The following is a 15,855-nucleotide window of genomic DNA, read 5'->3' on the forward strand; positions in this document are numbered from 1 at the left end:
TTGTGATTATAGGAGCTTGATTTATATATGTCCATCGGGTCCCTTTGCTAGCTCACATAATTTCCTGTAACGATACGGTGTATTTCCTACACATTGGTAACTTGTGTTATTTCCGTAAAAGAGGTTCAAAGTTAATTCGTGGGTGATTTATCGGGTGAATTAATTGATAAATTAATTCTAGATAAAATTGGTTGATTATTGTTTTAAGAGTTGTTTAATATGAGAAGACTATTATATGACTGTTTTGATAAGACAATTTCTCTATTGGGTTGCTTGAATCAAAACTGAGGCTCTATGCAAGTTTCTCGTATTGGAAAACTAGGAAAACAACTTTCGTCAGTGTAGACAGGTCAACCGGTCAGTGAAGACATGTCGACCGGTGAGTTATAACATCTCTGTCACCGGTCGACCGGTTGTAACGTAAAATGCATGTTGACGTGGTAAAATCGACTCTGGATGCGATTAGAATTTTGGAAAACCTAATTATTACGGAAGTATGACTTCCTAAACACTATAAATAGCCTATTAAGTCACATTACTCATTAGATTACTTGAGAGACTTTTTGGAGGCTATTGATAAAAGATTCCTGAGAGAAAAAATTGTTTAATTCTCAAGAATAATTATTTATCTGGCTCTCTTGTGATTGGAAGGAGATTAAGAATACCTAGAGGAGATTAAACGACGTGTGCCCACCCGCACACCGATTGTGGAAACGAGAATAGCAAAGAAGAGCATTTGGTTGAGGCTCTTCTGGTTGCTGTTTGGAACGCTTAGATCTGTCAGACGTGCAGTTTCCTGAAATCTCAAGAGGTATGTTTTAGATCTTTAGTATTTATGTTATATAGCATCATGAACATGTTCTTGTTTTGGCTTTGACGTTGATTAAATTTTTTTAAATTCCGCTGCGCACTCGATGCCATTAATTTTCCAACACAATTTTCATCCACGTTTTTTTTGTCCAAAGTGGAAGTATGCAGACCATTCTTTGCCTCCTCATATATCAGTTCTACATAAAAATCATCAATTGCAGCAGGCCATTTTGTATTATCATCCTTATCACACATCTAAAAGAACAGTTCCATTCAACATTAAAAAAAATCATAGTCTATAAATGAGCAATAATTTTCACCCTACCATTTGAATATCAACCGTCTAATTACTTCTTTTTTTTTTCTCGCTCCGAAGAGTTAAAGCGATATGGTCAAAGTTAAACATATACTGAGGCAACGCAGAGATGCATACCAGAAACCAAAAACGAGCATTAAGTTTTTAGCAACCACTTACAAGCGGAGGAAATAGAAATGACACCAAATAAAATGGCATTCCTTTAAGATATGCAATGGAACTATGCACAAGGAAATGGTTTAGAACAGGGCATTGGGGAAAAAAATTAAAAAAATCCTTGTAAAAGCCAATTGCATAAGTAGCTTCTTACACTGTCTTATTCTGTTGCTATAATTGCTTACTTTTACAACGAACTAAACGAACAAATCCAATTGTGCTTTAGACGAGCTTTTGCTACATGGAGTGCAATGTGTCACTCGAATACCCGCTTATCCTTGTGTTTCTTTCATTTTCTCAATTAAAAGTAATCAGAAACTACTTTTGATCAACTGGTTATTTTGTTGTGAATTTGTGAATTGTTTCTGAACGAAATTCTTATCAGATACATTAGGGGTCCATAAAAAATATAAGGCCTACTGGTGATTCTATTATGCTTCATCAGTTACATGAATCTATTGATCCCTACACCTGTTTTCTTTTGAAGTTGCATAGTTCATATTGACCTTAATCTGTGTTGGTGACTGTAAATTTATAATCTGTTTATTGTTATCCATAATTAATCCTTGTATGTAAGTAACCTTATTAGGATGAAAGAAAAATGAGAACGGTCGGAAATGTGTTTTGCACTTTGGAGATTATGTTCAACTTCAAGTGTAGACTGTGTAGTGATTTCACGAACAAATTAAGGTGAGGATTAACCTCCTGTTCTGTTTGGCATTGACTTTGAGATACATTTAAAGACATACCAAGTAAAACTTTGTAATAAGTGGGGGAAAAAGTAGAATTTCAGTCTCCCAAGCTAAAAATCTTATATAGTAGTTAGTATTAGATAATCATAATGCATTACACTACTCAACGCATAAATTTTTATTTAATTCATCTTGTTGTTGGCGCTTTAAGTTTTATTATATATATATATATATTGTTGTTGGAGAAAACAGCGATTATTTGCATCTCTAACAATTCTTGCTCTTGATTCTAATAACTTTCTTTCTCTAGATTGGCTTGTTAAACTTGGAAAATGAAGACTTTGTTAGGAAAAAAAAGACATCACACATATAAACCCCATAACACACATATCAGCAAAAGTAAAAAAAAAAAAAAAAAAAAAAAAAACACCCAACTGGCATACAACCTAAACACCAGCAAATCAGAACCTCTAAAAACCATCAGTAATACTCTAGCCAACCTAGATGTCTCGGCATACATCCTGAACCTCTAAAAATGAGCCAACCGGCAATACTCAACAAATCATCAGCAAATCAGAAAAAATACCTACTTAAAATGACAATAACTAGATTAGGGGCATACCTCGGTTGATTTGGGGGAGTTGGGGCGGCAAAGAGTCAGTTGATTTGGGGGAGTAGGGGCGGCGCAAAGAATCAGAGATCGGAGAAGAGGGCGAGACGAGAACGGAGCAGATCAGGCGAGAAGAGAATATAGCAGATCGGGCGAGAAGCAAACAGAGTAGATCGGGCGAGAAGAGAACAGAGAAGAGGGCCTAAAGAGTACTACGACGAGACTGGTGAAAGGCAGAAAAAAATTTTAGAGAAGAGAGAAAATGAAAATGGAGAAAACGAAAATGAGTTTAGGTCGTTTTCAGAAATGTGATAGTTTTTGGAAAAAATACAAAAACATTTTTGTTTTCAATTTTGGTAAAGTGTTGCACCAAACACTTTCTTTCTGCCCGTTTCAATTTTTTATCCTCGAAAAACGTGAAGAACGTTTTCAAAAATGAAAACAAACAGGCCCTTAGTCTTTGGCGTATAGGGATATGAGTTTTTTTTAATGCTTTAAATTATTTTAGTTTTTAACTAATTAATGATAAGGACAATTTTTAACTAATTAATGAAAAAATGAAATTGAAATTCATGTTAGAAAAATGAGATAATATTAATAGGGGCAAAATTGTCATTTTACATCCCATAAAAGAGTCACAAGATATTGAAAAAATATTTTCTAAAATTTAAAAGTACCATTTTAATATTATAAAAAATACAAAGTACTAACTTAATGTTTTATTACATGATACCAATTTGATTTTATCCTTAATTTAAATGTAACACACATTTTTCAATTCCTCAACTTCTAATCCTTTAAATTTAATAAAAATTTTGAGAAAAATTAATAAAATGGGACAAAGTAAAAAATTTAAAAGTAACTAAGGTACCGTTTAATTTGCTGATTCGAGTTGAGATGTGACTTTATGTAAAAACTTTTGACTGTAGTAAAAAAGTTAAATATGACTGTTTTTGAGAGTTTTTACTGTTGCAAAACTCAAATCGGTGAAATAAATGGAGCTTAAAAGTTTAGACACAATTTACTTAACCACGACAAATTCAGAGAACAATCGTACTAAAAACCCCATTATTCATTTATGAAACCTCGTCTTGGTCGTCAATATATTCCATTGGTACATAAAAAATAAAAAAAATTATGTCCACTGAATGTGGATGAACTCATTCAAGCACCATCTAGTAGTAGCGCGAAAATTTCAACAAATAAAAATGACCGCCATAATGGATACAAGGGGAGAAAAAAAACAAAAAACAAAAAAACAAAACAAAACTGATTCAAAGATAAAAGATGCCTTATACACAAACTATTCATATATTTTCTCTGATCTCTTGGTTGTCTACGTACAATTTCCTCCAGACACCAAAATCAAAGGCTTAATGCAGAGCTCAGGCCTAAGAATGAATCAACCCTTCACAAGCTCAAACGAAGAATTTCATTTACAAAAAACTCAATCTGACAACAGAATCGTGTTGTCGGGCTATATACCTGGTGAAAGAAAAAGAAACAAAAATATGAATGCAGCTTGATCTTGGCAATCGATAATAACGCTTAGCTGGGTGTGGACTCGACAAACTTATGTTTTTCATCATGCAACTGCTTAAAAATGTAATCCAGCTCTGGGAAAGCTGACAATAAAAGCAGTTCGAGAAGATCAAAAGCCAGTTGCTTCAAACAAACAGATGACTGCACAAGAAAAAAGGTGGTCACTACAAGTCCAGATATAATAATGTTTAACACAATTTAGTAAGCAATGATTGGGAATTGTTCATTAGGACAAAAAGATGATTTAACTGATCAAATTTGGGGAACAATAATACTTACCTGAAGAAAGAAATAGAGATCCTTCGCACACTGTTCATATTCCTTATGACCCACGAGACCAACAATAGCAGCCGGTGCTTTGTCTGCATCCAGAGAAAGAAAAGAGATAGAGACCATTAATGTTCCAAATTCGGGCAGGCATTTATATCTCAAGTACAATGGATTGAGTTTAAGTGCAAAAGGTAGGGATCTGGAAGGACAAAACAGTACCAATCATTAGCTCATATACAAACTTTGCACGTCGGTTTGCCTCTTGTTGCTGCTCATCATCCATTCTAGGTGATGATACTTCCGCATGTTGTTGGCCATTAGGTGAACTCTGGGATGCGTTTGCGGACGGGGGTGGGCGTCTCTTTGGATGCTTGGTTAGGAATATTCCATCAGGCCAGAGTATCTGTAGAAACCAAATGAGAAGGTGGAAAGGAAAGAAAGCAGCTGGAAAGTGTGCAATGTAGTAAAGATTAGTTGACCGATCTTCCACTTCTTTTCTCTGCTTATAGAAAGAAAATGGAATGGAAAGGTACCTGTTCAAGACGCTTGATCCCGGAAGCAACTACTCTTCCCTTACGCAGAAGTTGGATTTTCTCTATTAACCAGTCATCGAAGGCATCACCCATTCCCAGTTGCAGGACTTGTTTTGCTACCCAAAAAGCCTTTCGCCTGCAATTTCACAACTTAATCACTCAGAATAAACTCATCGGATCAAGATGTTATATGAATCAAATAGCATGCCCAGGTAGAAGAGACAACTCCACAATCAAATACATGAGATACCTGATCCACCCGCCATCTTGGAGCTGGAAAATGACATCCACTAAATCTAGTATAGGAACACTTACATTTGGTGGCACCCACTGAAGAGAAGAGTTGCACGTTATGAGATAGAATCATCAAATATTGTCCGAACAAAAATTTTAGTGTCCATTTACATAGGAAGGGAAAAAGTGATGAGGAAAAAGTTTGATCTATCATAGTCACATAAAAAAATTCACATGGGAAGTACAAGGTCCATACAACATGGCTCAGAGCTAACTAAAAGTCTTTAAGAAAGGGATCGGTAGATGATAACTCAGTAATTTACCTCCGTAGGAAGTGTCAGGTCAGCAGCAGCATCCAATGGTAACTCCGATGCCGCCTCCGAACTATGACTCTCTTTTCCTTTTACAGCCCTTCCCAAGTTTCTGAGTGAAGACGGATCTTTTGGTGCCCTAGTTTCTGAATCACTACCAGAATTGTCAAATTCTTTACCAGGAATTTTTGAAGGGGGAAAAGAGAGGCCTTTTACATTCAATCTAAATCCATCTGAGGCAGCATTATTCTTCATCTGCAATGCAGGCTCCCTACTTTCATTTCTTAGATGTTCTCTCTTCAAGGTGGAGAGATCAGTCACATTCACAGGTCCACCAGAGTTTGAAATCCCTTTATTTTTTTCGGAAGGCTTACCATTCAGATCAACTATAAAGTTCCCATCGTGTAAAAGTCATAAAATGAAATTGAAATTAAAACCGGTATGAAGAAAGGAAAAGAAACTACAAATCAACGAACTTGTGCATTGTTCATGACTGACCTGACAAAGTTTCAACAATGGAAAAGGAATTAGAGAAGATATACGTCTGCATTAAATAATATAAAATAGTAAGAATTCTCCACCTGTAAAACCATGATATAACTTCTGACTTAGTTATTAGTATACGGTATAAAAGGAAAAGAAAAATCTGAACCTGAGAATCAACACTTAGAAAATCCCAAACTTCAATTGACCCAGAAATTGTTGGAAGCTGCATAAGCTTCTGCGGGGAGAGATTATGAACATGGGAAGAAAAAATCATTAGTCTAGAAAAAGACAAACTTGCTCCATAAGCTAGAGAAGATATCACAGGGTTTTTCTTTTTTCTTTCTTTCTTTTATTTTTCGGTAAACATGTTTCATTGGTTAGCTCACTTAAATTCCATATAGAGCGAATTATGTTCGACATAGATGCATGAGTGAATGCATGCTTTCCAGTCCACTTATAACACAATAGAGAACAGTAATAGTTAAATGCCCAAAAGAATGCACAAAGCTGACTTCACATAGACATATGGTTATGCTGATTATGATGACCTACAACTTAACAACCAAGTTCTGATGCCAAATCACACAAAGTTGACGTAACAGCATGAAAAAAAAGGGGTGCCGCATGATATCCCAACATAGATAATGTTTAAACTCCAAAGTATTTCTGATGTAGATATTATTTCCACTTTTCATATCATGTAGTTGACTCTCACAATCAATATGAGTAAGTCAATAAAAAACAGAGAGAATAAAATAAAGTGATCTCTTTGAGATCAACCTTTAAATAATCGTCAAGTAATTTACACCGTTCTTGAATGACGGGTACATCCAAACCAGTTGACAGGAAGTGCTTCGGTGGCAAGTGAAGATTATATTCTGAAAATATTTTAAGGCGCCGATGTAGTTCCTCAAAATGACGAAACCTATACAAAGTGAGTTTTAAAAGCTAAGTGTAATGAAAAATTATTAAAAACTACTGTTTTAACATGTTGGAAAAATCAGAAAACACATCATCCAAGGAGAAAAGTAAGGTTCATTAGCATGAGCCATGGTACCTTCTTTTGATTGACCAGCTATTATTATTGACATCGGTAACAGATATGGAATACACGGCAAATGTTCTTGAACCACTCTTCACAATATTTGCACCCAATACCTGCAAAACGAAATAAGTTTCACTTCTTTTTTTTTTCTTTTTTTCTTTTTTTAAACATGCATCACGCATAGAAAACAGAATTTAGCAGATACTTGAGAAAACCTTCAAGTTTTAATGGACGTACCTCACATCTCAACTTATAAAAGGAATCAACTGCCAATGAATTTTTTAGGGAATTGACAACTAGACCATGCCTTTCCGCAACAGAAGTAGAAGGTGCAGATGAAGAAGCAGCTGCACCACTGTGAGCCCTACCCAAATTTTCCATATCCGAATCACCACTAAAGTCCTCGTCACTTGCATGTCCTATTGAAGAACCAAGTATATCCTGCCCATCTCCAGACAAGAAGCTTGTTCTCTCAACCTCCTGCCAGATGTGCACCTTGTCATTGCTTGGTCTAAATCTTTTGCGGCCACTATGGGTTTTATGTAATCTTTGATAGTGAACATGTCCCTTGGCAGTTTTCTTACGGCCCTTGGCATCTTCAAGTGGGTGATGAATATGAGATATTGTTTTATTTCTATTATTTCTACCATTCCACACTTTAGTTCCAGGAGAATTAAGACCCATTACACTGCTATTTTCTTCTTCTTCAGAAGTATAAGAAGTGCTACTTCCCAACTCCACCTCCTCCATAAGCATAAGGTTTTGTTCATCATCTTCCTGGTATGGATTAACAAGGGAGAAACTTTTTGTGTCCTGAACATCGAGGCGGGATGACTTCACCTCCTTAAAATGATCAGAAGATCTGGACTGGATGTAGCTGCTCTCAGAAGAACTAAGCTTCGTTACAGTTGCATGGGAAGAACCCTGTGAACCTTCCTCAATTAACCGATTTTCACCTTCCTTCCTTTTGTAGTCCCTTCCCTTCGTCCACATGTTTTCTAGATGTTCAGGAGCCAGGGCTTGAGTTTTTCTGCGAGAAATCATATCTAGCATATCACCCCATTCTCCTCCAGAGCGGTGTCGTTGAAGACCGCCTTCATCACTATTCTCGGAGTTCATGGGCAGTGGGCTCCATGACCGAGTAGATCGAGTATCAATCGAAAGCAATGGATCTTTTGAAAGGTTTCCATTGGCACAATCTGCTGCTTGTGTCTCTCCAACACCTCTTGACTTATTATTGTTTAACTGCACAAGTTCAACACCTTTAACAGAAGGATCTAAGAACTTGGAAAAATGATCAGGTGAAATCTTTGTAGGCCCATCTGACTTAGGCTGAGCTTCCTCGTGTGTTGCACTAACTGCTTGTTTAGACTTGGTCATATTAATAACTAGAGATTCGATTCTCTCATTAATAAACCTATAACCAACAGTTGGAGAGAAACATTAAGTGCAACAATGATGACAATGTAGGAAGCAAATTAAAAGGAGTGAATAGTGAATACCTTGGACTCGCTAAGTTCAGGACAGGTCGTATTACTGCACAAGCAAGAAGCTCCCTAGAAACGTAACGGAAGAAAGAGCACTGCAAGTCTTCAGGCCTGAATGTGAAGGAGATGAGACCGTCCATCACATGCTGCAAAACCTAAAAAAATACAAAACGTAATGTCACCACAACTGGGAAGATATTTTAAATCTTCCAGGTAAGATTCACAGATTGCTGGGCTAACTACCAACTCAGGATCTAAAGACAGGGAAGGAGGAAGAAAGTAAGCAACCTTATGCTCAGCTTCAGCAGAAAATAAAGCAGGGTGCAACTTGTTCTCAGCAGCCAGGACGAGCCTTAGTTCTATGTCTAGGTGTTCACTTGTTAGCGGTTCTGCTTGCTTTTTAACCTTCGCTTGAGTTGCGCGGAAGAGCTCCAAGTAAGTACAAATGAGATTAATCAGATCCCTGCACCATTCGATAAGCTTCAGTACCCACTCCCCAGTAAACATCTAACAGTTTTGAGAAGAATAATCAATATTGCTTATTTTATTAAAGAGTACGTGAATATATTTAGAAAGTAAGGAAAGCTATTGATAAGCCATAAACTAGGAAACTAATTATCCCTTCTAAAGGATAAGATAAACTAATAAGATAAGCTATAAGATTTGAATATTAATTCAAATATCTTATTAAAAGATAACACTCCTAATAATTATCCCTAATAAATAGAAGATAAAATCTATCATAATCGACACCCCTCCTCAAGTTGGTGCATAGATGTTCAACATGCCCAACTTGCTTGTGAGAAACTCGACGTTCGGTCTGAAGAGTCCCTTGGTAAGAATATCAGTTATTTGTTGTGTTGAAGGAACAAATGGCATACAGATAGTTCCAACCTCCAGCTTCTCCTTTATAAAATGACGATCGATCTCAACATGCTTGGTTCGATCATGTTGCACAGGATTGTGAGCAATACTAATTGCAGCTTTGTTGTCGCAATACAACTTCATTGGCATCTCAACTGGTCTTCTAAGTTCGTCAAGAATCCGCTCGATCCACAATATCTCACATACTCCATGTGCCATGGCTCGGTATTCAGCTTCTGCGCTACTCCGGGAAACTACATTATGCTTTTTGCTCCTCCATGTAACCAAATTGCCCCATACAAAAGTGCAATAACCGGATGTAGACCTTCTATCTGTAATGGAACTTGCCCAGTCTGCATCAGTGTAAACCTCAATAGTCTTTTCTTCGCCTTTCTTAAACAACAATCATTTTCCCGATTTATCTTTAAGGTATCTTAAAATTCGATATACTCCTTCAAGATGTTCTTTACAAGGAGAGTGCATAAACTGACTCACAACACTTACTGCAAAGGCTATGTCAGGTCAGGTGTGGGATAAATAAATCAGCTTTCCCACTAACTTCTGGTACCGAGCTGTGTCAATTGGTGCTCCATCCTTACAATCACCTAATGTTTGGTTCGGATCTAGTGGAGTATCTGCAGGCTTGCATCTGCTCATCCCAGTCTCTTTGAGAAGATCTAGCACATATTTTCTTTGCGAGACAACAATCCCTTTTCTTGATCTTGCAACCTCCATTCCTAGAAAGTATTTCAGGGTTCCCAAGTCTTTGATCTCGAATTCTGAGGCTAATCTTCTCTTTAACTGCTCCATCTCTGCGACATCATTACCAGTGAGAATAATGTCATCTACATACACTATTAAGACCGCCACTTTACCATCCTTGGAGTGTTTCATAAACATGGTGTGATCACTCTGAACTTGGACATATCCCTGATTTTTCACCGAATGAGTAAATTTTTCAAACCAGACCCTCGGAGATTGCTTGAGCCCATATAAGGACTTTTTTAGTTTGCAAACTTTGGAGTCAAACTTCTCTTCAAACCCAGGTGGAGAGGCCATGTACACTTCTTCCTCCAAGTCTCCATTCAGGAACGCATTCTTTACATCTAACTGCTGAAGAGGTCAATCAAGGTTTGCTACAATTGTGAGAAGTACTCTCACTATATTTAACTTGGCTACTGGGGCAAAGGTCACAAGATAGTAAATGCCATAGGTTTGTGTAAAACCTTTGGCCACCAAGCGAGCCTCGTATCGTTCAAGAGTTCCATCCGAGTTATATTTGACTGTAAAGACCCACTTGCAGCCCACAATCCTTTTTCCTTGTGGCAGATCCGTCACTTCCCATGTTTGATTCTTCTCTAGGGCTCTCATCTACTAATAGACAGCCTTCCTCCACTCGGGAACCTGTAAAGCTTCCTGTACACTTTTTGGAATTTCCACAGAAGAAAGTTGTGAAGTAAAGGCTAAGAAATTAGGAGACAACTTTTCATAGGAAATATAGTTAGACATGGGGTGCCTAGTGCAGGAACGAATGCCCTTCCGGGCAGCACTAGGGACATCAAGATCATTACAAGACTCAGGATTAGATTAAACTTTTGGGACGAACTCAGTTTGATTGTTACCTGGAATTTCGGACTGTTTAGGTTCCTCCCTTGGTTCGGATTCATGGTTGTGTAAAGAGATAGGACCTTTTTCCTTTGAAGATTTTCTCCTTGAATAGGTTAGCATGTTGGTACCTGTTTTGGTCCCATTCTTTTCACCAGTGAGATTTAATTTGGGTGATGGCACTAGGGATGTCCGGTCCGAAATATTTTCAGCCCTTGTTTTCATGTACAGCCTGGTCTTGGTTAGGAAATTCTGGTACAAATTCGGATTCTAAAGTCTGATTTTCCTCATCCGGATTTGTACTAGATTTTGTAACAGTGGTTTCTAAATTCAAGTTTGAATCCGGGTTTATTAAAAACATCAAGAGTATCATCATCCTCATCTTCCCTTTTTCTCCCCTCCTAAAGATGGTATTCAAAGAAAGATTTATTTTCAAAAAAGGTTACATCCATGGTGATAAACATTTTTTTTGGAAATATGATCATAGCATTTATATCCTTTTTGAGTCGGGGCATATCCCACAAAGGCACATTTTCTAGCCCCAGGATCAAGTTTCCCTCGATTATGCTCATGATTATGTGTAAAAACAATACATCCAAAGATTTTCAAAGGGAGTGTAGAGGTAAGTCTGGATGTAGGGTAATTAGTTTCGAAAATATTTAATGGTGTTTGAAAACGTAGAACCCTAGAAGGCATCTGATTTATTAAATAAGTGGCTGTCAAAATGGCTTCCCCCCAAAGATACTTAGGGACATTATTTTTAAATAGTAAGGCCCTTGCAACTTCTAAAAGGTGTTGGTTTTTTTGTTCAGCCACACCATTCTGTTGAGGAGTATCATTACAAGAACTCTGATGAACAATGCCTTTTTCTAAGAAAAAAGATACTAAAATTTTATTGAAATATTCTTTTCCATTATCCGTTTGTAAAATTTGAATCTTTGTTTGAAATTGAGTTAAAACCATAGAGTAAAAATTTTTAAACACATTTTCAACTTCAAACTTATCTCTCAACAAATATACCCAACTTACTCTAGTGTGATCATCTATGAACGTGACAAACCACCTTTTTCCCGAGGGTGTTAAAATCCTAGAAGGTCCCCAAACATTACTATGGACGAGCACAAAAGGTTTTGAGGGTTGATAGGGTTGTAAGGGAAAAGTAGAACGATGATGCTTAGCCAATTCACATACTTCACATTGAAACAAAGATGGATTTTTATTTCTAAACAAAATTGGAAATAATCTTTTTAAATAATAAAAATTCGGATGGCCTAGTCTATAGTGCCATAACATCATTTCTTCATAACTAGTAATAGAGACAGTTCCACAACATGTACTTTGTACTGCCCTTTTTGAACTTGGTCCATCTTCAAAGAAATAAAGTCCTTCAATTTCTCTAGCACTGCCAATCATCCTCCCTGTGGTTAGTTCCTAAAACTCACAATAAGATTGACAGAAGTTAACTTGGCACTTAAGGTCACTGGTTATTTTACTAATGGATAATAAGTTGCATGAGAGATTAGGAACATGAAGAACATTTTGGAGGGTAAGAGAAGGAGAGATAACAATTGACCCTGTTCCAGCTATTATTAACAATGACCCATCTGCAATTTTAATTTTCTTATTGCCTGCACAAGCGTTATACGATGAAAATAATTTTGAAGAACCGGTCATATGATCGGTTGCACCTGAGTCAATAATCCATGAATGAGATGGATTAAATTTATCACAAGAAAAGGCTACGGTAAGATAGTTACCCTTTTGGGCCAAAGAGCAAGAAGAGTTTACTGAGAACTGTGGAGATTGAAATAGCTTGTACAGGTGGTATAGTTGTTCCTTAGTGAAGGGAGATGCCTCTGAGGTGAATTGTTGCCCTTGAGAGTCTTCATTCACAGTTTGTAAGGCTCTATTTTCTCCTTCGTTTCTCCTCTTTTGACTCTGAGGTGGTTTCCTATGGAGTTTCCAGCAAGTCTCTTTGGTTTTTTGCAGTGGTCACACCAGGGCTTCTTCTTCTTTTAGTCACTTCCTTTTGACACTAAAGCCGAACTCTCAACCTTAGGACTATTTTTAGGTTCAAAAGTCTTCAGCATTACTTTGTGCTTGGTTTCCTCTCTTCTTACTTTAGAGAAAACTTCCCTGATGGAAGGCAGTGGTTTCCTTCCTAGGATTCGGCCTCGTACTTCATCTAATTCCTTATTAAGACCTGCAAGAAACACATATACTCGATCATTCTCCTCTATTTTCTTATGGCGAACACTGTCAGTTGGACAGTCCCATTCATCTTCATAGCAAAGATCCAATTCCTGTCAAAGTGGTACAATCTCATTATAATAAGATGTAACGTCGCAGTCTCATTGTCTGGACTTCCAAAGCTTCGTTTTCAATTCGAAAATTTGGGATGAATTTTCCACATCCGAATACATGTCACGGACTGCTTCCCAGACATCTTTGGCTATGGGTAGGAATAGATGTGGCTTTCCAATGGCTGGTTCCGTGAAATTGATGAGCCACGCAATCGTCAAAGAGTTCTCTGACCTCCATGTTTTCAGGTTCGGATCCCCTGTTGCTGGTTGCTTCACTTCGCCAGTTAAATAGCCGAGTTTTCCTCAACTGTCAATGGCCAGTTTAACGGACTGAGCCCACTCTAAATAATTACTGCCATTCAGCTTATGGATAGTCAATTGGAGAGAAAAGTTTGAAGATAGGTACTCTACTTTGCTGGCTGATACTGTGGATTCCAATTGGGTCCTTTCGGTGGTAGATGATGAGTCACTGCCGGAGGAGGTATTCCTTCCAGTCATCGCTATTTTGTAATCCATATGGAGGTTTAGATTTTGAGCCGTGGCTCTGATACCATAACAGTTTTGAGAAGAATAATCAATATTGTTTATTTTATTAAAGAGTACGTGAATATATATAAGAAGTAAGGAAACCTACTGATAAGCCATAAACTAGGAAACTAATTATCCCTTCTAAAGGATAAGATAAACTAATAAGATAAGCTATAAGACTTGAATATTAATTCAAATCTCTTATTAAAAGATAACACTCCTAATAATTATCCTTAATAAATAGAAGATAAAATCTATCATAATCGACAACATCCTATAAACGAAATTCAAAATCAAAGGAAACTAGCGTGAGACATTCTGGAGCTAAAACCTTGTCAGAAGATCAATTAGATTTATGTTTCTCATTCGTGCTGAAATTTCACCAAGGACGCCATTTATAATTTGCACGAGTTCCTCTGGACCTTCTTTATCGGGTGTCAAACGCGAGTACCAGAGATCCGTCACCCACTCAGATACTATGTGTCTTGTCAAGTGATCTATTGCATCCTCAACAACAGGCGACTTTACTTTCCTTCTCCACGCAGAAACGTCAACAACCTTGGGCCGTTCGGGAGCTTTCTTTTGAGAAAGAGTATTTTCTGAAGATTGTCTGCTGTTGTAAGCTGCAGCTTTTCTTTTTGTTTCAAAATCCAGCGAAAGATATCGAAGGACGAGAATCAAGGAAGCAGCGGCAGGCAAGTTGACCCAAACAGAGGAGCTTGTCACTGGAATAATAACAGTATAAGTAATATCTCAAAGAAAGAAAACATCATAAAGGTTACAATCAACAATGCCATCTACAAAAACTCCTTGAAGAGAGGAAAAGAAAAAAAAACACACACACAAATTCCCACCCTTTGATAGAGCAAAAGTCTAAATCCCACTAATAATTCCCATTCAAACTCACTATTTGAAATCTGAACATAACATCTGTGCTTAACCAAAATCAACAATGCAACGTATATTCTAAACTTACTAATTGAAGAGACAAAATTCTGCACAAAATTGAACATAACCGGACGAAATTCGCACACTTTACCAATCCAACCAAACAAAAAATCAAAAAACTGAAGTAAAATAACAAGAAGTAGAAGAAAATTACACGACATGAGGTACGACAAACCCACAACGCATATGACCAGAACTACAATCCGCTTTTTGGCTTCCTCGGCGAGGTCGCGAATCGTCACGTGCTGCTTTTGCGAGCTCATTTCCAATCGAATCCAATTCCAGTCCTCCTCAAGCTACCAAACCCATAAAATCCAGCACCAAAACCCTGAGATACCGAATTCAAGCCCCGAATCCCGGCGCTTTCGATTCCGGATCGTACGGAGAATCGGCTCGAAAACCGATAACGAATCGAGTCCCGGACATTCCAACGACGCCTTGATCGGAGACGAGGCCGGTGTTTGGAGGGAAAGAAAATGGAGAAATGGAAGGTGAAAAAGGGGAAGATTTGGAAGAGCTTGAGAGTGATTTTGAAGCGTGTGAGTTTTCAACGCGAGGATGGAAGGACCGTTAGGTTTCGATGCTTCGCTAATGGCCGCGTAGTCGTGTGCGTGCGTGTGTTGTTGTGTGTGTTTTTATTTTCTCAGAGACTTTCTCTGTCACTTTCTTTTTCTCTCTGTGTGTTTGGATTCAACCGCCAAGTCATTTTATATGTCATTTTTTTCTTTCTTTTCCTATTACTTCTTTGCCGGTTTCTTTAATAATTACTCGGAAATGGTTTTACCTCGCTTTTTAAAACCCAAAAAAAGAAATAAATACAACAACTATCGTTATTGTCGTAAGGTTATTGTCGTTAGCTAAAATCTCACATAATTCCTTAAAAAATGTGTGATATATAATTTTAGGCGTATTCTCAAAAACATTTATGTGATTTTAATATTTGTTTCCAAAATTCACTCGTTTACAACGAGAGGAAAATCATAATAATTTAAAACTTGCCCCCAATTGTGGAGGATTAAACACTAATGCATATCTTTCATGTCAAACTCTCCATTCTCTCAACTTTTTCGTTTCTTTTCTTCTATTATTATTTATTATGCAGTTTTAATCTTTAT

The 15,855-nt window shown here is 37.3% G+C and overlaps 1 protein-coding gene across 3 annotated transcripts; it reads right to left on the minus strand.

The window, feature by feature from the left end:
- Nucleotides 1–3,879: 3,879 nt before the first annotated feature.
- LOC21408864 lies at nt 3,880–15,404 on the minus strand. Of its 3 annotated transcripts, XM_024166740.1 has the most exons (15): nt 14,895–15,404; nt 14,124–14,517; nt 8,781–8,955; nt 8,508–8,647; nt 7,243–8,422; nt 7,018–7,118; nt 6,741–6,885; nt 6,127–6,195; nt 5,973–6,018; nt 5,487–5,860; nt 5,180–5,259; nt 4,930–5,065; nt 4,616–4,799; nt 4,406–4,488; nt 3,880–4,267 (listed from the first exon to the last, which is right to left on the minus strand). In XM_024166740.1, the coding sequence occupies exons 1-15, from the start codon at nt 15,001–15,003 to the stop codon at nt 4,133–4,135; spliced, it is 3,351 nt and encodes a 1,116-aa protein (XP_024022508.1). In that variant the 5' UTR covers nt 15,004–15,404; the 3' UTR covers nt 3,880–4,132. The 3 variants fall into 3 exon arrangements, with proteins under 3 accessions (XP_024022508.1, XP_024022509.1, XP_024022510.1); XM_024166741.1 differs by lacking the exons at nt 5,973–6,018; nt 6,127–6,195 and having other exon boundaries at nt 6,767–6,885; XM_024166742.1 differs by lacking the exons at nt 3,880–4,267; nt 4,406–4,488 and having other exon boundaries at nt 4,693–4,840.
- Nucleotides 15,405–15,855: the final 451 nt, after the last annotated feature.

Source organism: Morus notabilis, unplaced genomic scaffold, assembly GCF_000414095.1.
Source record: "Morus notabilis unplaced genomic scaffold, ASM41409v2 Scaffold307, whole genome shotgun sequence".
In the NCBI taxonomy this organism is placed as follows: Eukaryota; Viridiplantae; Streptophyta; class Magnoliopsida; order Rosales; family Moraceae; genus Morus; species Morus notabilis.